At 44.7% G+C, this 23400-nt stretch overlaps 2 protein-coding genes across 2 annotated transcripts in view; both read right to left on the reverse strand.

Moving 5' to 3' along the window:
• Window positions 1–6964, reverse strand: part of smc5 (structural maintenance of chromosomes 5) — a 25057-nt gene extending 18093 nt beyond the window's left edge. Inside the window, exons 1-6 of the mRNA XM_061262798.1 lie at window positions 6731–6964; window positions 4796–4937; window positions 3856–3908; window positions 3601–3763; window positions 2447–2581; window positions 1906–2046 (exon numbers count right to left, since the gene is read on the reverse strand). Of these exons, the coding sequence (XP_061118782.1) occupies window positions 1906–2046; window positions 2447–2581; window positions 3601–3763; window positions 3856–3908; window positions 4796–4937; window positions 6731–6954 (858 nt within the window). The 5' untranslated portion in view covers window positions 6955–6964. The remainder of the gene's footprint in view (window positions 1–1905; window positions 2047–2446; window positions 2582–3600; window positions 3764–3855; window positions 3909–4795; window positions 4938–6730) is intronic.
• Window positions 6965–8166: 1202 nt separating this feature from the next.
• On the reverse strand, window positions 8167–22476 carry LOC133141509 (MAM domain-containing protein 2-like). Its single transcript, XM_061262079.1, has 14 exons — window positions 22446–22476; window positions 21608–21715; window positions 20595–20845; window positions 18403–18487; window positions 17951–18067; window positions 16274–16530; window positions 14347–14440; window positions 13921–14067; window positions 12995–13260; window positions 12433–12529; window positions 12093–12245; window positions 10756–11015; window positions 9920–10004; window positions 8167–9461 (listed from the first exon to the last, which is right to left on the reverse strand). Exons 1-14 carry the CDS (start codon window positions 22474–22476, stop codon window positions 9400–9402), a joined length of 2013 nt encoding a protein of 670 aa, XP_061118063.1. The 3' UTR covers window positions 8167–9399.
• Window positions 22477–23400: the final 924 nt, after the last annotated feature.

The raw sequence follows: 23400 nt of genomic DNA on the forward strand, positions 1-23400 counted from the left end.
TTGTGGGGAAAAGCTCCATTACTGGCTAATTTCCCCTAGTGCCATTTCACATTAGGTAGCCCGGCTAACTTCCCCTTGTGCCATTGGTGAGCCAAACACTTGTCTTCAAGTTTCAACGGTCAGTTGACTTTTTCCAAAATCAAAAACACACTGGACAGGGAAACGCATTCCTACGTTCCACACCACCCACAGCCCTACACCCACACCACCCACAGCCCTATACCCACACCACCCACAGCCCTACATCAACACCACCCACAGCCCTACATCCACACCACCCACAGCCCCACACCACCCACCACCCACAGCCCTACACCCACACCACCCACAGCCCTACACCACCCACACCACCCACAGCCCTACACCACCCACCACCACCCACAGCCCTACACCACCCACCACCACCCACAGCCCTACACCCACACCACCCACAGCCCTACACCACCCACCACAGCCCACAGCCCTACACCACCCACCACAGCCCACAGCCCCACACCACCCACAGCCCTACACCCACACCACCCACACCCACACACCACCCACAGCCCTACACCCACACCACCCACACCCCTACACCCACAGCCCTACACCACCCACCACAGCCCACAGCCCTACACCCACACCACCCACAGCCCTACACCACCCACCACAGCCCACAGCCCTACACCACCCACCACAGCCCTACACCACCCACCACAGCCCACAGCCCCACACCACCCACAGCCCTACACCCACACCACCCACACCCTTACACCCACAGCCCTACACCACCCACCACCACCCACAGCCCTACACCCACACCACCCACAGCCCTACACCACCCACCACAGCCCACAGCCCTACACCACCCACCACAGCCCACAGCCCCACACCACCCACAGCCCTACACCCACACACCACCCACAGCCCTACACCCACACCACCCACAGCCCTACACCACCCACACCCACAGCCCTACACCACCCACACCACCCACACTCCTACACCCACACCACCCACAGCCCTACACCACCCACACCACCCACACTCCTACACCCACACCACCCACAGCCCTACACCCACACACCACCCACAGCCCTACACCCACACACCACCCACAGCCCTACACCCACACACCACCCACAGCCCTACACCCACACCACCCACAGCCCTACACCCACACCACCCACAGCCCTACACCACCCACCACCACCCACAGCCCTACACCCACACCACCCACAGCCCTACACCACCCACCACCACCCACAGCCCTACACCCACACCACCCACAGCCCTACACCACCCACCACAGCCCACAGCCCTACACCCACACCACCCACAGCCCTACACCCACACACCACCCACAGCCCTACACCACCCACACCCACAGCCCTACACCACCCACACCACCCACACTCCTACACCCACACCACCCACAGCCCTACACCACCCACACCACCCACACTCCTACACCCACACCACCCACAGCCCTACACCCACACACCACCCACAGCCCTACACCCACACACCACCCACAGCCCTACACCCACACACCACCCACAGCCCTACACCCACACACCACCCACAGCCCTACACCCACACCACCCACAGCCCTACACCCACACCACCCACAGCCCTACACCACCCACCACCACCCACAGCCCTACACCCACACCACCCACAGCCCTACACCACCCACCACCACCCACAGCCCTACACCCACACCACCCACAGCCCTACACCACCCACCACAGCCCACAGCCCTACACCCACACCACCCACAGCCCTACACCACCCACCACAGCCCACAGCCCTACACCCACACCACCCACAGCCCTACACCCACACCACCCACAGCCCTACATCCACACCACCCACAGCCCTACACCCACACCACCCACACCACCCACAGCCCTACATACGCACCACCCACGGCCTCTTGGACTCCAGCATCTTGATCATGTCCAGGTGTCTCTTCTTCTCATAGTAGCGCTCCACGTCCTGCTTGCTCCTGTCGTGCCTCTGCGAGAGCTTCTCCAGGTGGCTGGCCTTCTCCTTACACATGTTCTGCCAAAGAAATGGGCAAAGATAACACCCTGTCAACGCTCCGTCAACACATTGCGCACGGTGCGACACAATGTCCTTTGGGTGAGAAGCCGGAGGTAATCACAGAGACCTATGGGATATGCAGCCTGATGAACGATGCATCTATGCTGTGTTCAAACTCACAAGAAATAAGGCACCTAATAAGGGAGAAGAGGTAACAGGTGACAGGAAGTCCTCCAGAAGGACATGAAATGTCATGTGACAGGAAGTGCTCCACAAGGACATGAAATGTCATGTGACAGGAAGTCCTCCAGCAGGACAGGAAGTCACAGGTGACAGAAAGTCCTTCAGCAGGACAGGAAGTGACAGGAAACAGGAAGTCCTCCAGCAGACACCAGGGGGAGGGTGGACCCTCACTCACCTCCATTTTCTTCTCCTCGGTTCGAAAGGTCTTGAGCTTGCAGTGGAACTCATACATCTCAGGTGGTCCAATTGATTTCTCTGTGGCCTCCAGCAACTCGATCTTGCTCATTTTGGCAAACTCACCAACTTTCTCCTAAACGGAAAACAAAAAGCATCAGAATATGGTCAAGGCACAAAATCTTTAAAATATTAATGCCTGGTAAACTACAGTAAGTTTACTCAAGACAAAACACCGGAAATGTGAAGAGAAACTACAAATGGGTAGTCTCCCACAATTTGAGAATCATCTTTAAACAATTTCTGAATTCGGAGCCAGCCTATAGATGCTTGACTGAGACCTAGAAGGTTGGTCCCTTAAGCCTCATCTCAAGGAGCAGACAGAGAAGATGACATAGCTTCGGGAAAATCTTACTATTAACCAGTGTCTATGGAAAAATGTGACCAAATTCATTTAAAGTATAGTGTAAAAAAACAATCTAATTTCAAAAACACAATAAAAAGGGTAAATTAACTCCCCTAAGTCACACGTTGTAGTGACTACCTTAAAGTGCTACTTTTCCCATTGTAGATCTGCAGGCTATGGCAGCAGAGTAGAGTAAGTCTTGATCCACAGAGCACATATCTATTTCCGATCACCGTAGCATTCCAAAAATCCGTTGTTGCTTAAAGTCACAAATATCAGTACAAGGCCCTTAACCCCACAGTGTTCCAGGAGGGATTGGTCCCTGCTTAGTCTAGTCAACTGTCACTTGGATAAAAGCATCAGCTAAAATAACGAAGAATAATTGTGTTACGTACCCCTGCATGCATGTGGCTGGCTCCTTCAGTTGCAGCCCGGTGACTAATTGACCAAATTAATTATGTTCAGCTTTCCAAAAAGAATAAAAGGTGGAAGCTTCTACAGAAGACTAGCTTTGTTTTAAGAAGACTCCTGTTTTTTGTGTTATACTTTTAAGCCAAGTGCTTAATTTTCTTTTATTAGTTTTTTTGTTTTGTAATGTGTTTATGTATTTTGATTCCGAGATTTCGGTTGATGCCATTATTATTTTAGGCTATGCCCCATTATTGTCCACCAAGGTACATGGGTAGAATAACACCATATGGTCCACTACAGCCTGTGTGTGTCTGCATGGTGGGGCCTCTCTCACTCACCTGGGGCAGGAACTGGCACAGGTTCCCCACCTGCACGTGCAGGGCCCTCACCTCCTCCTCCACGGCCTTCAGGCTGGCGTGCCGGCCATTGAGGGTCCACATGGACTGGTTATTCTCCACACAGATCTCCCGCTGGACCACCAGGTTATTCCCCTTCCGGAACCTGCAACGCACAAGCTCGGTTTACCCCCTCTGCCGAGAAAAACAAACGGAGGTTTTGAGATCTCGCTCTCAGCGGAGAGGCGCTGTACTTACAGCTCGATCTCCACGGAGCCTTTGGCGCAGCCGCGTTTCACGTAGAGCCCAACCTGAAAGAAAAGGCCGTTAGCCATCGCACGCGGCAGAACTGAGACACACTCATGCAGCCCCTGAAAGACCGCACTGAACCCCTTCAGTCCCACTGATGGCACTCCAGCGTAACTCCTCTAAAATCCCAAGAGTGCCGAATGACACACTTGACCTCATCGCCTTTCAGAATGACTGCTGTACGACTGTTTTGAGCCCCTATCAAAACCCTTCTAACTTTCTCAATTTTCTCAACCGAAGTCAGTACCTCTTGGGATTTGGGCAGAGCCACCTCATATGGGTAACGCTAAAATTATCAGCACCATTCAGAGTAGATCTGACAATTTTACAGTAGTTCAAAGGGATTGAATTTCATACTGTAGGAAACAAGGGGGAAAACACATGTGAGAAGCCCAAAGTGGTAAATACACGGCAAGTGCGTAACGTGGTAAATACGTGGCAGGTGCGTAACGTGGTAAGTATGAGGCAGGTGCGTAATGTGGTAAATATGAGGCAGGTGCGTAACGTGGTAAGTATGAGGCAGGTGCGTAACGTGGTAAGTATGAGGCAGGTGCGTAATGTGGTAAATATGAGGCAGGTGCGTGACGTGGTAAATATGAGGCAGGTGTGTAAAGTGGTAAATATGAGGCAGGTGCGTAATGTGGTAAATATGAGGCAGGTGCGTAACGTGGTAAGTATGAGGCAGGTGCGTAATATGGTAAATATGAGGCAGGTGCGTGACGTGGTAAATATGAGGCAGGTGCGTAATATGGTAAATATGAGGCAGGTGCGTGACGTGGTAAATATGAGGCAGGAGTGTAAAGTGGTAAATATGAGGCAGGTGCATAATGTGGTAAATATGAGGCAGGTGCGTAATGTGGTAAGTATGAGGCAGGTGAAGTGCGATCACCTTGTCCCCTCGGCCCAGGACGGCAGTCTTCCCAGCCAGGCCCAGGCAGATGGCACAGACGATGCTGGACTTGCCCGTTCCGTTGGGTCCCACGATCATGTTGAGGTTCGGCCCGGGAATCACTTCAGAGTGGTTATAACTCCTGAGGTGAGAGGAGACAAAGATATTCAATCAAAATGACATATAGTGAGAACCATAATTCATTGGACAGTGACACATTTTTTGTTATTTTGATTATGCATTTTGAAATGATAGAACCTTTTGTACATATTGCCGGCAATTTTTGGGCGTCAAAATATTGGACAGTTTAAAAATGTAGAATAAAGTAATCATTCATAAAGGAGTAACAACAAAAGGTGCTGACTAAACGGTTAATCTGATAAGAATGAAAATACACTCAAGTTAAAGTTGAGTCCGCACTTGAACCTCGATGTCATTGTATCCTTTCAAACAGAACGTGCCAGAGGACAATACCGAAATAACAAAAAATGTGTTGCTGTCCAACGAACTGTGATGCGGACTGTATGCATGCAATTTACTTTACCCAAATGAGAATATTGCATCACTTGAATCCAATACACATACAAAACAATAATGCAGTGGTCTGAAACTCAGTGCCATGGAGGGCAGTGTGTGTGCTGGTCTCACATTCAGTGCCATGGAGGGCAGTGTGTGTGCTGATCTCACATTCAGTGCCATGGGGGGCAGTGTGTGTGCTGGTCTGAAACTCAGTGCCATGCAGGGCCGTGTGTGTACTGCTTTTCATTCCAGCCTCAGAAGTTGATTATATAATTAGTTCAATTATTTGCTGAATTAGGGCTGTAGGCTTGCACATAATGTACATAAAGTGAAATGCGTTATTTGCATTGTCTTAACAAACATTGCTTATATTCTGTGCTTGCATGCAGTTAAATGCATATGGCTGAATTAGTCATTATAATCTATCAATTAAGGCTGCATTAATTGGTTTGAATGGAAACCTGCATCCGCATGGCCCTCCGTGGCAACACGTTTGAGATCACTGCCTTACTGCTGGTGGAAACACATTCAGCGCCTGCTTTAAGTATTTATCAATGTGCTGCATTTACTGGGAAACTACAATCTAAGCACAGCCGGTCCCAGGACAGAAATCCATTCTGAAACCATTCATTTCCAATGAGATGCAAAAAGAAAATGTTTGAATTATTTGTTTATAAGCAAGCCACTTTCTTAGGGAATTGGTCTACTGAAGTAAAAGCACCGTATAACAGAATTCGTTTTCAGTAATTTTCTTTCAGTAATCACCTATGCAAATCACTTGGCAGTGGACCTACTGTGTATGCAAATATAAGATGACAATCTTTAAACAGCTGGGAGCCGGATTTCACAAAGATTATCATATATATCTGACAAATACGAATCCATAAATATAAAGTAAGTATAACTGTAACGTTATATTACTAACATAAAAAAAACAGATTTTGTTACTTTTTATGTTACCAACCCTTAAGTCGTGGCTAGCATTCGCAATGTGCACCATCAGCACGAGCCAGCTTCATGGCAATACGTTGATAAGAGGTGACCAAAGCCTGCCCGCTCTGAAGCGGGTCAAATCATGGCATGACCCGAACATGCACACGTGTAACGTCACACCCCAAAGACATGTAGCAAAAAGCACTTGTCTCTCACAGACAGCAAGGGATACTTGACGCTACGAAATGAAACCAAATAATGTAATGTTAGCTTGCATCAAGAGATGTTGCGCTTAGCTGACGTTAGCGCGCTAGCTACGCCGCCAGCTAAGTCATCTGTTAACGATGAACGCTAGCCAAATCTCTGACTGGTTCATGAATTAGCTAACTAGCTAATGCTATACATTAGTTTGCTAATGTTGGTAATATGAAACTAAGTTAGCTAACTTTAGAGATGAAGTCTGTTTTGCGGACAGCCACTTACAGGAAGTTGTTCATAGTGATTCTAACGATCGATCCTTCCACAAATCCTCTTTCATCGCTACCCCCGTCCGTTTGCGTGTCATCCCGTGTATTAGATGATAGATTTGGACGGCTATTCTGAGTTTGGGAGTTGGTGAATACACCACCCGAACGCTTCCTCTTTCCCAAAGCCGCCATGTTTACAAACCAGAGAGCAGCTTTCGATTCGATGATATCATTGGTCATTGGAGGGACCGCGGTGGCTGCGTCACCAACTCTGTGCCGTCACCCCGTTTCCCGCTGAAAGAGTTTCAACGAGATGCCACTTCCGCTTCAGCTCCAGGTGGTGTTTTACTTCAAAATGGGAGGATCTTATCGCGTTTGAGTCCAAGTTTGAGAGTAAAACGAAGAGAGAATAAATAGTGTCTGTTGGAGTGACGAATAAACAAGACCTCAATGCTATTATCTAGTTAATGGAATATGAACATTTCTAGGAACAATCCAACCCTACTGGTTCGGTCCAACTGTATTGTAAGCAGAATGTTAGGCTATGTTTAATTGTATAGGTAGTCGTCGACTTACGACCGTAATTGGTTCCGACCGACCGGTCGTAAGTGGAACTGGTCGTAAGTCGGCCTATGTTATAATTACCTTACATATATTATACTGTCTAATGATATTATAATCATCTTTAAGTCATATTTTATCAATATTTTCTTTGTTCATTATTATTATAACCATTGTATCACCAGTCTTAGTACTGTTATCATCTTTTTACATATTTTAACAACGTTCTTTTTGTTCATTATTGTTATAACCAATATACGTACTGTACAGTATCATCTTTCTGTCGTACCGCGCAGTCGCGGTCGTAAAGGCGAACGGTCGTAAGATGCATAGGTCGTAAATCGACGACTACCTGCAGTAATAATCCTAATAAACTTAATTTTTGTTGCATAATATGAGTTAACATAGGCAGTGTGATATAAATAGAGGAAATTCAGGTTTTACCACAAAACTAAGAAAATCAATTTGTAAAACTTGATTTATGAAGTGGATTTAAAATAGGATAGAATTTGTACTGCTCTGATATTCGTTGTCTGTTATATTTTATGTTTGACCTGCTTGCATAGAGAAGGTTTTGTCTCATTGTGTTAAAGGGGCTTAACTTGAGGGCTTTTATTTGAGGAGCTCAGATTCCACTTTGACACGTAAAGTGCCAGTTTCTCATACATAGAATAAGCCTTATAATAAATTATATTTCGAATGGAGATTCTCCATACAAAACTCAGTTTAGTCCAGGACGAAGCTTAATCCGCTGTGTCCGTGAAACAAGCCCAAAGTGACTGTAAGTGATGTAATCAGGGGCCAGACAGTGCTTAAAAAGTATTTTTATTTTTTATTACTGCATGTCTCTGTAGCCTAGTGGGATGGCAGAACAGAAAGACAACTTATGTGGAGTCAGTTACCATCCCACTAGGTGGCAGTACTGCATTATGATCAGGGTCATACAGTATCCACCGAAACGGTGTATGCAGAATAGATTCCATGAAATGCACTATATGGACTCAAGTTAATTTGACACACACAGTGCTATTCACAGGTCTGGATTAGTGTTGGCATTAACAACAGGTAAATATAAGTATTGTTTATTTTTAGAATGAAAATACAGTTTCATATTGCAGTGGTCGGGTAGTAATGGATAGTGGATGACGCAGGTTAATTTGTAACAGTCATCAGATGCAGCAGAACTGGGAGGTTTGACAGTGGACAAACCACTGAGTTTGAGACCAGCACACACACAGCGCTCCATGGCCCTGCGTGTGAGACCACTGTGTTCATGGATCTGGGATTTTCATTCACAAACTGATAAAATATGGATTGTCACAAAGAATGGTAGGCAACTGCATGACTATCAATTTTGTGAAGGTTTGTTCTGTTTGCTTTTTCAGAAATTATATTTATTGTGTCCTTTTAAATGCCACGAACAAAAATGCATGATCTATTGACTGTCATGGACTAGTCAATACTAGTGAAGTTAAAAACAGCTTAGAAAAATCTGAAATGCCAATACTTTAGCACGGTGTCAAAAATATGCTGAGCAGTAGAAATACAGCATCACCTTTTCTGTATTAGTTGTCATTCTAAAGATATGATTCTTTTGCGTGCTGGACCACACTAAAAGCATTATAGATAGTGTCTATTTTTATGTAGGTGTAGATTTATTGTATTTCCTGGGTCCGAAGCAATAGGAAGCTGAAATCTGCAGAAATTACAAACTGAGGGTCAGAGGAAGAGAGTGTGGGCTAGAAGTGTGCCAGGAAGAGAACTGCCCGGACGTGAAAGAGAGGAACAAGATATAGGCAAGTAGTAAGAGAGAGGAATAGCATGTTAGCAAGAAGTGAATGGGAGACATTTTTGTCAATATAAAAAACATAACCTGTCATCTTGATGCCAAGGCCATGTCAATGACACAGTTAGTACCAGCTTCAGGCAATGAAAAAGCTTTAGAAAATACAGTTTTTCCAGCTGTGGTAAAGGGAATATTGCCTCCGTATGGGAGGGAATGTCATATCATATCTATTCCACCTACCCTCCCTCTGAAACTCTGCTCACAGGCACACAGAGGTAAGGGGGATAAGAGTCAGTCCTACATTATTAATTATTAATATTTTATCAGCTGTGTCACACTCAGGGCTCGATGTCATTGAAGTTTTCAGAGAATCCTGCCTGTGGAGCTGTGTGTCCCGTAACTGAAAGACAAAAAAGTATTAAAAAAACAAAATAAATAAAAGATAAATAATGACAACCTAAGCAATGAAGCATGTACGCAGAAAAAAATGCACACTTTCAGGTATTCAGACACATATACACACTCACATGTGCACAATCATAACTTTTCATGCTCAAAACACAAATATATATGTGCACACACACTCGCACACATATGTACAAGCACACATACACACATGGGAATACTGCAGGGTAAGAGAATGTATGTGTTAAACTCTGTTCAATAATACTGCAGGGCAAGAGAATGTATGTGTTAAACTCTCTGTTCAATAATACTGCAGGGTAAGAATGTATGTGTTAAACTCTGTTCAATAATACTGTAGGGCAAGATAATGTATGTGTTAAACTCTCTGTTCAATAATACTGCAGGGTAAGATAATGTATGTGTTAAACTGTTCAATAATACTGTGCCTCATACCTCTGCATGGCCCCGTTTTAAACATGATGTCATCGATCGCAATATCACTCCTTATTGAGGGTCCCCTCACCGCTTCAAATACAATCTAGAGAGAGAGAGGGAGGGATAGAGCGAGGGAGTGGGGGGGGGAGAGAGAGAGAGAGAGAACCAGAGGACAGAGTGAGGGCACAGGTCACCAATCCTGTGTGGAGGGCCACTGCTGCAGCAATATGCAAGGGGCGTCTAATTAGGATTAATGTAGTTATTAAAAGAAAACTGTCATCATGAGTCAGATTCAGCATTCAACTGAATAGCATGTTCACATGGTCACATAAATATGGATAAGTTCTTGGCTTTTCTCCAGTTCCTTTAGTGAAACTAATAGTGATACTGACCCATTATTGTGATTGTGAATGGATGGGAAGGGAAAAAACCAAAGCTTAAAATCTGAGTAAAATCTGGGTCCTCTGTGGGTGGATGTGGGTATTGTTTGTTATTAGTGGAGGTACGGTGCAGCAGTGATGTGGGTATTGTTTGTTATTAGTGGAGGTACGGTGCAGCAGTGATGTGGGTGTTGTTTGGTGTTAGTTGAGGTAGGGTGCGGCAGTGATGTGGGTGTTGTTTGGTGTTAGTTGAGGTAGGGTGCGGCAGTGATGTGGGTGTTGTTTGGTGTTAGTTGAGGTACGGTGCAGCAGTGATGTGGGTGTTGTTTGATGTTAGTGGAGGTGTGATTATGTGTGAGTGGGAGGGTTCTTGTTAGTGAAGGTGGAGTTTGTTGTTTGTAGATTGTTAAACTGGCCTGGTGTTTGGTGTTATTGGAGGTGGAGTTTGTTGTTAATAGAGACTGTTAGACTGGCCTGGTGTTTGCCATTGCATTGGTAATCCACTTCAGCCCTTAACCAGGAGATACTCTGCTCCCCTTGTCTGCTCCACAGTGCCAGTTCTTGATCTCCCTCCTCCTGGTGCAGGTACACGCTGAGCCTGCCTATTCCCGACCCAAACATGTGGTAGTGGAACTGCAGGCACTGCGGGCTCCTGGAACCACGGAGATCGGCAGAGGCCAGACGGGCATTCTGCCCCGCCAACATGGGTGATGCCTCAAGGTACATGTAATGCCCTGGAACACAGTCACACACATGTAATCCCCATGGAACATAGTCACACACATGTAATGCCCTGGAACACAGTCACACACATGTAATCCCCTGGAACACAGTCACACACATGTAACGCCCTGGAACACAGTCACACACATGTAACGCCCTGGAACACAGTCACACACATGTAACGCCCTGGAACACAGTCACACACATGTAATCCCCTGGAACACAGTCACACACATGTAATGCCCTGGAACACAGTCACACACATGTAACGCCCTGGAACACAGTCACACACATGTAATGCCCTGGAACACAGTCACACACATGTAATGCCCTGGAACACAGTCACACACATGTAATGCCCTGGAACACAGTCACACACATGAACTGCCCTGGAACACAGTCACACACATGTAATCCCCTGGAACACAGTCATACACATGTAATGCCCTGGAACACAGTCATACACATGTAATGCCCTGGAACACAGTCACACACATGAACTGCCCTGGAACACAGTCACACACATGTAACGCCCTGGAACACAGTCACACACATGTAATGCCCTGGTGAAGTACATTGTGTGCACAGAAAAATGAGTACTAATTGGCTGAGGATGTTTTCACAGCTATAATAGTTTTGTAACTACACTCTTTGACAAGCTATAGTGCAGGGCTACCTAAACCTGTTCCTGGAGATCTACTTTCCTGTAGGTTTTCACTCCAACCCTAACAAAGCACACAACATTCAAAAGCTGGAGCAGAGCTGCCCAAACCTGTTCCTGGAGATCTACTTTCTTGTAGGTTTTCAATCCAACCCTTACAAGGCACACATGGAGATATTCTTAGCTGCTAAACATGTGTGCCAAATTAGGATTGAAATGAAAACCTACAGGACACCAGATATCCTGGAACAGGGTTTTGGCAGGGTTTGGGCAGCTTTGCTATAAAGCAATGAAAGACCTTTGACACTCCCAGTGAAAGTCGACTGAATGATTCAGGGGACGCACTCTTCAATCCTCCAGTTCCTGTAGGCTGTGTCAGTTGGATTAGTTTGGGGCTGGGGTGAAATGCATGATGGGATACACTTACCCATCCCTGTGTTGTGATCCCCCATTGGTCCAGTGTAGGAGGTGGGCGTTGGCCCTTTCGCCAGCACCCAGTCATCCGTGTCAACTGCTTTTTCCTGAGTGTACCCACAGTCGCCGGTCTCAAAGTCACAGTGGCCAGAGGACAGGAAGGAGCCTGAAAGCAGACAGGTGAATCCCTGGTGAATCTATACACCGCTGTGTCCTATATACTACAAGTCCCAGCATGCTCTCTTTTTCACGTATTAGTGGTATGCTCTGCTTTGTTAATGGTTGGTGTCTGAAATGGACTGTGATTGGGTGAGTTTGGCGTGTACTCAGATAACACATGCGTGTGACCATACCTGGGGAGAGAGAGCAGTCCCCCAGGGTCATGCTGATGTCATCTAGAGCAACTGTGCCGCAGTCCCAGAAGTTCTTACACACACTGACAAACACCACCTGCACCACACATTACACAGTGACATCAGTAACGCCACACCATTTCGTTATCCTTTGGTCTGCTCGTATTCCCATACCAATACAATCCACAAAGATATCGGCACGTATAAATTATTATTAGTGATGTCATTTAAAACCCAGAACAGCTGTTCACTGTTACAGATACACTCTCAGTACATTTCTGTTCTTCAAGGATCAAATTTACCAAACGTACCCTGAAGTCATGTTCTCTTTGGGTAAAAATGAGTACATTTTCCAAGCAAAAAATTTACAAATGAATTACATATTGCTGGCAAGGGATTCAATTTTATGCACCTTTTTTAGCACTTTGTGAGATATGATATTTAACCTTTTCAAACACTTGAGTGGTTGCAAGGTCCAACACATCCTTGTCATTTGAAAAACGTGCAGGCCTTTGTTGAATGTTTAACTGCACAGCTGAAGAATTAAGCTGCGTGTACTTACTGTGACAGCTTGGGCTCTCTGAAAGGTGATGTCCACTTCAGTCCAGACATCCTTTGTGGTCCTGCTGCCTGTCCAGAGTTTCTCCTGGACGAGGCTGTCCTTGTGGACGGTGTAAACAGCCAGAGCGCTGCCCGCCTTGACGAACCCAGCCAAGGAGTAGTAGAACCTCAGGCAGTACTTCAGCCGACCCGGCACCCTGGGCCCAAACAGCCGGCTCACGTATCCCGACTGCGAGGAGAAGCGTGTGTTTGCCAGAAGGAACCACCCTGAGGGAGAGAGAGTGACAGAAGCTACGTTTCCATCCAAATGTTTTGCAAATATTAAGCAAATTACCTGGAAAGTTGGCAAAAAAAAGAAAAGTTAATTATTGTGTGTTTCTATCAACTACTGTTGATGTTCTGAAGAGGGTGCAACAAGATTACATAACATCTGAGGGAGGGTCTCCGGGCTAGCTGGCCATTTTTGGACTTTCTGGAGCAGAAGCATGAGATTCCGGTCCCTGTCACATCAACATTTTTTCCAAAAGATTTCCATCTGTTAAACGGTTTCCATCTGTTTCCATCTGTTTCTATCTGTTTCTATCACCATTTTTCATATCTTCTCTCTGTCGGGATGCCAACTTTTCCTCCTGGGCCCAGCATGAAAACTTTTTTTTGGCGATATTTCAGTTTTTTTGTAAATTCAGGAATTTCCACTGCGGTATTCTTATGCACAAATTCAAATTTAGAATAAAAATGGTTAGATGAGGAAACCTTACTAGTGATGGTCTTCATTGCCATAGCTTCCTTCATTCACTCTGTCTGAACTGGTACTGCACAAACCCAGATTAGTTTTTTGTGTTCTCCTGTACTGAGGTGCATAATAATGTCATATTTGTATTCTACGCGGTGGTGGTTCCTGTAGAGTGAGAGGCGGGAGTAGCTCACCGGCGCCAGTAGTGTGGTCCCCTGTTCTGTAAAGGTTGGGTTTGACCGACACTCTCTTCCATAGAGAGCTGCTTGTCTGGGCCTGCTGGTAACCACAGAACCCCGACTCAAAATCACAGCTGGCAATGGAGGGGTCAAAGGTTGGCTCTGTAACAGAGAACAACTGATAATAACTCTTCTGATCAGGACAAACACACACACACACACACACACACACAGTACCTGTTTCAGCACACATACACACACACACACACCCACAGACACACAGTACCTGTTTCAGCGTGCACACACACACATACACTTACACACACACACATATATATACATTACCGTTTCAGCACACACATGCACACACACACACACACAGTACCTGTTTCAGCATGCACACACACACACACACACACTGCCTGATTCAGCACACAGTACCTGTTTCAGCATTGCAGAACTCTGCAGAAAAGGTAATGTTATCAAGTGCCACCCGTCCCCCACTGGCAGTACTAAAGGCTGCTTCAAACACCACCTGGAGAAAGAATACACAGATTGTGGACTGTTTATATATTTAGGGGCATTCATTGATCAGAAATTGAGTTTAGAAGTATCATCGTTAAAACTGAAACTGAGAGGGGTTGGTGTCAGTATGTTTGGTTCGGTTTGGTTTGCTAACCTTAAAATATTCTCCTCTACTATATTATACTCTATTCTATTCTACTATTATATTCTACTATATTCTACTCCATTCTATTCTACTATATTCTACTATTCTATTCTACTATAGAATAGTAGAATGGTGTCAGTATGTTTGGTTTGGTTTGCTAACCTTAAAATTAAAGAAATCAGCTAGAATTGTTCCTAAAACACTAGGTAAACAGCAAAGGCAACTGATGGACCTGTATAACTTAGCAGTACACAGACAGGACACCAGTCTCTCTCCACGGCCAGTTTGAACTTTCCTCCGGCGGATGGTTCAGAGTAAATGGTTGGCATTTATGTAGCGCCTTTATCCAAAGCGCTGTACAATTGATGCGGCTCATTCACCCATTCATACACACATGGCGATTGCAAGGCGCCGACCAGCTCATCAGGAGCATTTGGGGGTTAGGTGTCTTGCTCAGGGACACTTCGACACAGCCCGGGCGAGGGATCGAACCGGCAACCCTCCCAACTGCCAGACGACTGTTCTTACTGCCTGAGCCATGTCACCCCATGTGCCAGCAGCCAACAAGAACATCTATAGGAGATCCTTTGTCCTAGCTTCAGTCAGTCAATAGAGCAAAACCAGATGATGAGCTATTACATTTTATGTGACCTCTGTGTGATTATACTATTTTGTGTGATCTCTGTGTGATTATACTATTTTGTGTGATCTCTGTGTGATTATACTGTATTTTGTGTGATCTCTGTGTGATTATACTGTATTTTGTGTGATCTCTGTGTGATTATACTGTATTTTGTGTGATCTCTGTGTGATTATACTGTATTTTGTCTGATTTCTGTGTGATTATACTGTATTTTGTGTGATTTCTGTGTGATTATACTGTATTTTGTGTGATCTCTGTGTGATTATACTGTATTTTGTGTGATCTCTGTGTGATTATACTGTATTTTGTGTGATCTCTGTGATTATACTGTATTTTGTGTGATCTCTGTGTGATTATACTGTATTTTGTGTGATCTCTGTGTGATTATACTGTATTTTGTTTTCATGTTTGTATTTTCTAATTGTATTTTCCATTCCATTCAATAATATTCTACTATTCTACTCCAATCTATTCTACTACAATAATCTACTATTTGCTCCATTCTATCCTACTCCATTCTATTCTACTATTATAGTATTATAGTATATATATATATATATATATATATATATATATATATATATTCTAATATATTCTACTATTCTAATCCATTATATTTTCCTATTGTATTCTACTATTCTACTCCATTATATGCTACTATTATATTCTAATATATTCTACTTTTCTACTCCATTGTATTCTACTATTATATTCTAATATATTCTACTTTTCTAATCCATTATATTATCCTATTTTATTCTACTATTCTACTCCATTCTATTCTATTCGACAATATTCTACTCCATTCTGTTCTACTATTCTATTCGGCAATATTCTACTCCATTTTTTTCTACAATATTCTACTATTCTATTATTATCTTCTACTGTATTATATTATTTTATTCTACTATATTCTAATCCATTATATTCTACTATTCTATTCTACTATATTCTACTCCATTCCATTCTACTAATATATTCTGCTATTCTATTCTACTGTTGTGTTATGTTATACTATTCTATTCCATTCTCTGTGTGCCCCCACTCTCCCTGACCTCCAGGGGGTATGGGGCCTTCATGTCCAGTTGCACCAGGGTCCAGTCTGAGTTTTGGAAGCTCCCAGGCCTCCAGACCTCCTCCCCCTGTCCCAGAGTGTCTCTGGTGAAGACTGAGAACTGGCTCCCTCCATCCCGGCTCTGCATGTAGTAAAACGACAAACATCCAGACAACGGCACCGTTGTCATGGGAGACACCAGTCTGGCCACTTCCTGTGGCTTGCTAGCGTACGTGGAATCCACGTACATGTAGTGACCTATGGAGCAGGGAGATTTAAAGACAAGCTGAAATCAATCATAATTCCGTTTTCCTCAATTTTGTCAATTCTTCATAACCATAAGAACTTGAAGTCTTGAAGTATACACACAGTGAGCACTTTATTAGGTAGACCTATACACCAGTTTGTTAATGCAAATATTTAATTAGCCAATCAAGTGACGTTGACCGTGGAATGATTGTTGGTGCCAGATGCTTGATTGTTCTGCAGGCAGAAATGCGTTGTTAATGAGAGAGGTCAGCGGAGAAGGGCCAGACTGGTCAAGACTGACAGGAAGGTGACAGTAACGCAAATAACCACACATTACAACAGTGGTATGCATCTCTGAGCACACAACACATCATAACTCTAAGTGGATAGGCTACAGCAGTAGAACTCTAAAAAATAAGTCTAATAAATACCTAATAAAGTGCTCACTGAGTATATTCCCCAAAAAAGAATTAGAATACTTGTGTATTCTCACACAAGTTTTTTTTCCATCTACTTCCATGAAAACAAGATTTTGCGAGATTTTCCATCATCGTGTACCAGCGGGCGTGTATTTAGGTCAAATGTCTCTCAATTTTCCATCAATATCCTTTCATCGGCACGCATCCACAGAGCCGTAGGCTACAGCTCTGCTTCCTCCTCATTTAGCGTCGGTCAATTCGACTCCCCGCCCTCCAAAAACTCTCCCCGTTTCACTTGCATATACGTCATATCGCGGAAGCTAGTGCTGTTTGCTTCAGCTTGCTTTTAATCCAAAGTGACTTACAAGTGCATAAGTTCCTCAACAAGTGAAAAGAATCAAATCCATGAATAGTAATGTAGAGCAGTTACAACCAAAAACAAGTCATAGTTTAAAAAAAGTTTTATACAAGAGGGATATTGGGGGGGAGGACAAAGGTGTATCTTCAGTCGACGTTGAAATATGTGGAGGGATTCTGCTGTTCTGACAGTGGTAGGCAGGTCATTCCACCACTGTGGAACTAGATCAGAGAACAGGCATGAACATGCAGCTTGACCACCTGGTGTTCATAATGAGGGGACCACAAGGTGACCAGAGCTGGCAGACTCGAGTGTAGGGAGCAGTTAATGTCTGGATGTATAGTGGGGCAGTCCTCTTAGCAGCCCTGAATGGCAACACTAGCATGTTGAAGCGGATGCGTGCGGCAATGAGGAGTGACATGAGCCGAACTAGGCTGACTGGTGATCAGGCGGGCTGCAGCATTCTGGACCAGCTTGAGGGGCTTGATGGCACAAGCTGGGAGACCAGCCAGGAGGGAGTTGCAATAACTAGGAGCTGGGTGGCTTGTATGTTATATATGGCGTATGTTATGGGTATACCTGCACCTTATTTATCTGTCCAATAATTTAAATGGAAGGTACAGTAGGTCTGACACTCTCAGGTGAGGCATACCTGTCCAGGAGCTTGTGTCAGACTGGGGTTCTTTGTTGGGCCCACCTATATACCAATTTACACTGGGGTTCCACTGGTTCCTGTAGCCACACATATCTGGGTCTTCAAAGTTACACTCTGTGAGAAAGCACAGAGACAGCATCATCACACAACATTAAACCACATGCTAACACACAATATCACCGAATACTGGCCTTGTCATTAGTTTCCACTACTTAAAAAAATAAAATAAGGGATGGCATTTCATTCTTGGGCACAGTGAAGTTATTAAGAAAACTATACGAAAAAAAAAGTATGTAACTATACCAACAAGTGAAAAGGCACATAAATCTACTGCACACATAATAGAACAGGATATTACATGTTCATGAAGATCAGAAACATAAGTTTTGTGTACATACAGAGCAGAATCATATTCATATGTGTACTGAATGTTGTTGGAGGCTACTGACCCATACAGTACCCAGGAACGATTTGAATTTCAAAGATGGACACGCAGTTATTTTCCCCACCATCAAGTCTACCCACCAGCACCATCTGGAAACAACCAATGAGAAAACAATGAATCTGATACACAACCAACAATCAATCAACCAACCACTGCAACCACGTCACATTGTTCTAGGATGTATTGATAAGCACTAAAACAATACTATGCATTGCACGTCGGCAAAACAGAAACAGGACTGAGCGTCATGCAGAATGAATCTAACAATGGCCTTATTGTGGTTAATTATAGCTTTAAAGTACATCACCCCACCACCAACCAATCACAACCAACACTCCTGTCCTCATGACACAATCAAGAAACATCTCAGGCAAAGCCATTCAATGAACTTCCTGTTCAACAGAATTTTGGAAATTTTAAGCCCAGGCACGCAGTACCTTTATTCTATGGATATAGAATACATTTTTAAAAGTATATCTTTGTCATTTAGTAGACACGTTTAATCCAAAGCGATTTACAAGTGCATAGGTACTTCAACAAGTTAAAAACATCACATCCATAAATAGCAAAACAGGCATTTCTAACATATATTAGAATAAAACAACGGAAACGAATAAGGAAAGGCACACCTCTCTTTCCAACTGGTCTTCCTGAATAGTTTATTATGGGTGCCACTGAGTGACTGTCGTTAAAATATACACAAAGGTTTCAATGCATAAAACTCACAAGTTTACTAATGGAGATAGTAAACTGATTACCACTATCACACATTGCAATGAATCAGCACAGTAGAATAGTCAGTGTTAAATAGCTCTTGCAGAGTAGATACAGTCCCTGTACTCTGAGGGAGTTGAAGGAACACTGGACATTGTTCTGTGAAAACACTAGTCGAACAATGTAAATATGTAAAAGACAAATCCAGAAATTGCATAAAAATGAAAGAATCCAAGCATATTCCTTTCATAACACACTTGTCTTGTTCGTAAACCTAATTTGGATGTTTAATTTAATCCATCTGGACAGTTTCCCCTACGTCTTTTTATGGAACACTTCGTCTTCTAGCATCATGTGACATTAATAAATGGAAAGCATTTTGAAATCCTACATTCTATTCTTAGGCTGCGTCCCCAGTGTGTCTCAGTGAGGGAGTGTGAATGTGTGGGTGTGTGTTTGTGTGTGTGTGTGTGGGTGTGTGTCTGTGTGTGTGTGCGTCGTGGCATCAGTGTGAATATTGCACAGTAAGCTTGTTTTGGAAGAAGCCCTCCAGAGCTCCAGGCCTGTTCTGCAGTTGGTTAACATGTGTGGAGGCTGATGGTCTGAATCTCATCATGTGTTCATGAAGGAGTCTTTCTTCTCCACTGCTGTTTCTACTCAGCATCCTGCAGGCCTGGGACTGTTCAGCACAGGTTATCATAGAGGGCGGTGTCATAGAGGTGAGGGGTGGGGTGTATGTGCATGCGTGTGACTGTGTGTGTTTGTGCGTGTGTGCGTGTGTTTGTGAGTGTGTATGTGTGTTTGTGTGTGCGAGTATGTGTGTGTGTGTGTATGCATGCATATATGTGTGTATATATGACTGAGTGTGTGTATGTGTGTGTGTGTATGTGCCTGTATGTATGAGTGTGTATGTATGAGTGTATGAGTGTGTGTGTATATGTGTGTATGTATATGTGTGTGTATGTATGAGTGTGTGTATGTGTGTGTATGTAGGAGTGTATGAGTGTGTATGTGTGTGTATGTAGGAGTGTATGAGTGTGTGTGTGTGTGTGTGTATGTGAGTATGTATGTGTGTTTGTGTGTGCGAGTATGTGTGTGTGTGTGTATGCATGCATATATGTGTGTATATATGACTGAGTGTGTGTATGTGTGTGTATGTGTATGTGCCTGTATGTATGAGTGTGTATGTATGAGTGTATGAGTGTGTGTGTATATGTGTGTATGTATATGTGTGTGTATGTATGAGTGTGTGTATGTGTGTGTATGTAGGAGTGTATGAGTGTGTGTGTGTGTGTGTATGTATGTGTGTGTGTGTGTGTATGTGCCTGTATGTATGAGTGTGTGTATGTGTGTATGTATGAGTGTATGAGGGTGTGTGTATATGTGTGTGTATGTATGTGTATGTGTGTGTATGTATGAGTGTATGAGCGTGTGTGTGTGTATATGTGTGTATGTATGTGTGTGTGTGTGTGTGTGTTGTACCTTATAGGAAGCGGAGGTGTTCCACAGGTCGAGGCTGGCCACAAGCCATTGGTCTGAGGCCGTGTGAGTGCTCCACAGGGTGTGGTCGAAGGTGCCCCCCTCTGGCCGCAGGTGGAGATGCAGGGACCCAGCCCCAGAGATCTGGTACACCAGCCTGAGGCAGCTCCATTCCAGCATCTCCAGCTCTGGACTGACCATCACCGCCCTCTCTCTGCCCTCCGCCAGCGGCCCATCCACTGCCATAAAGCGCCCTGTGGAGGAGAGACCACACTGCTGTACCAGGAGAAACAGCGCTGTAGTATCAAGAGAAACCATCACTGCTGTATTAGGAGAAACCGGCACTGCTCAATCAGCAGAGACCAACACTCCTGTACCAGGAGAAACCACACAGTTGTATTCGGAGAAACCAGCACTGCTGTATCAGGAGAGACAAGTACTGCTGTACCAGGAGATACCAGTACAGCTGTATCAGAGCAGACCACATAGATGTACCAGGAGGAACTAGTACTGCTCAATCAGGAGAAACTAGCACTACTATATTAGGAGATACCAGTACTGTGGGACCAGGAGAGACCAGTACTGCTGTACCAGGAGAGACCAGTGCTGCTGTACCAGGACAGACCACACAACTGTATCAGGAGAGACCAGTACTGTGGCACCAGGAGAAACCAGTACTGCTGTATCAGTGAAATCAATGAAAATCAGGGCAGGCTAACCCTGTTCTTGGAACCCTGTTCTTTTTCATATTGTGAAACCGCAACTTAAGAATGCAGATCTAATCTGAGGATGTGATTACGTAAGTCTGAAATCTTTTCTTGAAGCTGCCAGACCTCGGTGAATTATGTAATTGTTTTGGATTCAAATATTTTTTTATGCATTGCCAAGCTTGTCTGATGTATTGGAACCTATGAAACACTCTCAAAAAGTGCAAACACCGCCTTCTGCTCAATTGCACCAGCCATCCAAGATCAATCGAGCAAATAAATTAGCTTCCTATGTGGAAACAGACTCACCGTCCTGGTTCAGGGCCCATTTTGAGAGGGAGGGGTCTGACACGTAGCCACAGGTGCTGTTCTCGAAGCTGCAGGATCCTGGCAGAGTCTGAGCACCCCCCAGAACAACTGGAGCAGAGGAAAAAAATGATGTATGTTGCTGATGCTTTTATCCAAAGCGACTTACAGTTGATTAGATTCAGCAAAGGGCAATACCCCTGGAGCAAGGGCCTGCATGGATCAGCTGCATAGATCTTATCATGCCTACACTGGGGCTTGAACCACCAACGTTCTGGGTCGCAGTTATGTACAGATCATACAGGCTGCCCCAGAATGTACAGAATGCCAGCCAACACAGGCCAATTACTGTAATACTCACCCAAAAACAGAGCAATTGCAACTGCAATACTCAGCCAATACAGATCAATTACATCTGCAATACACAGCGAATACACAGACCAATTACAACTGCAATACTCAACCAACACACAGACCAATTACAACTGCAATACTCAACCAACACACAGACCAATTACAACTGCAATACTCAACCAACACACAATCCAATTACAACTGCAAAACTCAGCCAATACACATAGAGTACAGCACTGCTACAACTGCTACTATTACAGGGGGACTGCAGTCAAACACAGACTCCTTGTTGGAAAGGTTGGAAAATTATGTTTACTGTCAACATCACAAGCTGTTAAATTCATTAGCTCTCATTCAGTCACTGTCAGCATCAACCCAGCAAGCCACTTTATTTACAACATAAAATACACAGAATCTGAACCACGCGTGGTGATCGGGCTTGTTGCACGATCTGGGGCTTCTTTCAAGCATAAAAGTAAAGACTTACGGTGCAGGCTGAGGAGCAGGATATGAAGCATCGCACAGCTGCACGGGAAATCCACAAGGCTCAAGGAACCAGGGTCATCTGATGGAGCAACACTCGTGTGCCTCACACAAAAACACAGCCTGAGACAGAGACTGTTCACAGCGCTCACACTACCCGGGAGACTGCACAGCACTCACACAACCCGAGAGACTGCACAGCACTCACACAACCCGAGAGACTGCACAGCACTCACACAACCCGAGAGACTGCACAGCACTCACACAACCCGAGAGACTATTCACAGCACTCACACAACCCGAGAGACTATTCACACCACTCACACAACCCGAGAGACTATTCACACCACTCACACAACCAGAGAGACTATTCACAGCATTCACAGGCTCTGTGAGAATGTCCACTGCACTGACACGGCCGGAGAACGTCTGCAGCCTTCCCGCACAGATGTTGTGCCGCTTCACTGAGGGGAGGAGAGAGGCGCAATACTAATTCACTGCAGATTCTCTGAATACCTTCAATGAAATGAGAGAGAGAGAGGAACAGAGAGAGGGACAGAGAGAGCGAGGGAGGGACAGAGAGAGAGAAAGAGAGAGAGGGGGACATAGAGAGAGAGAGCGAGAGGGACAGAGAGAGAAATTGGGAAGAAAAGATCCATGGAGAGAGAAAGAGAGAGAAGGAGAGAGAGAGAGAAATTGGGAAGAAAAGAGCAATGGAGAGAGGAAGGGAGAGGGAGAGTAGGGGAGTGAGGAAGAGAGAAATAAGCATGGTTGAAGACACCTTGTTGAACACTAATTCCTCCAACAGGAGACGAAAGTGATAGAACAGTTTACAGCACATACTGATACCACCACTAACGCTGAGATTAATGTTTTCAGTAGCTCTTAACACTGTCATTAACACTGAGGCGCTAACGCTATCTTGATCATGTTGTTGCTGTTGTTGGCCTGTTAAAAAG

This window comes from Conger conger, chromosome 12, assembly GCF_963514075.1.
Source record: "Conger conger chromosome 12, fConCon1.1, whole genome shotgun sequence".
NCBI lineage: Eukaryota > Metazoa > Chordata > Actinopteri > Anguilliformes > Congridae > Conger > Conger conger.

What these genes read in the sequence shown, in the direction of transcription:
- LOC133141509 (XM_061262079.1), bottom strand. Translation starts at nt 22,476, where the DNA reads ATGCTTCATATCCTGCTCCTCAGCCTGCACC. An exon ending in ACACCTCCGCTTCCTATAAG is followed by an intron (nt 18,488 to 20,594) that starts GTACAACACACA and finishes GGTTGTTTCCAG; the next exon opens with ATGGTGCTGGTGGGTAGACT. An exon ending in GGACTGCTCTCTCTCCCCAG is followed by an intron (nt 12,246 to 12,432) that starts GTATGGTCACAC and finishes GTCTGCTTTCAG; the next exon opens with GCTCCTTCCTGTCCTCTGGC.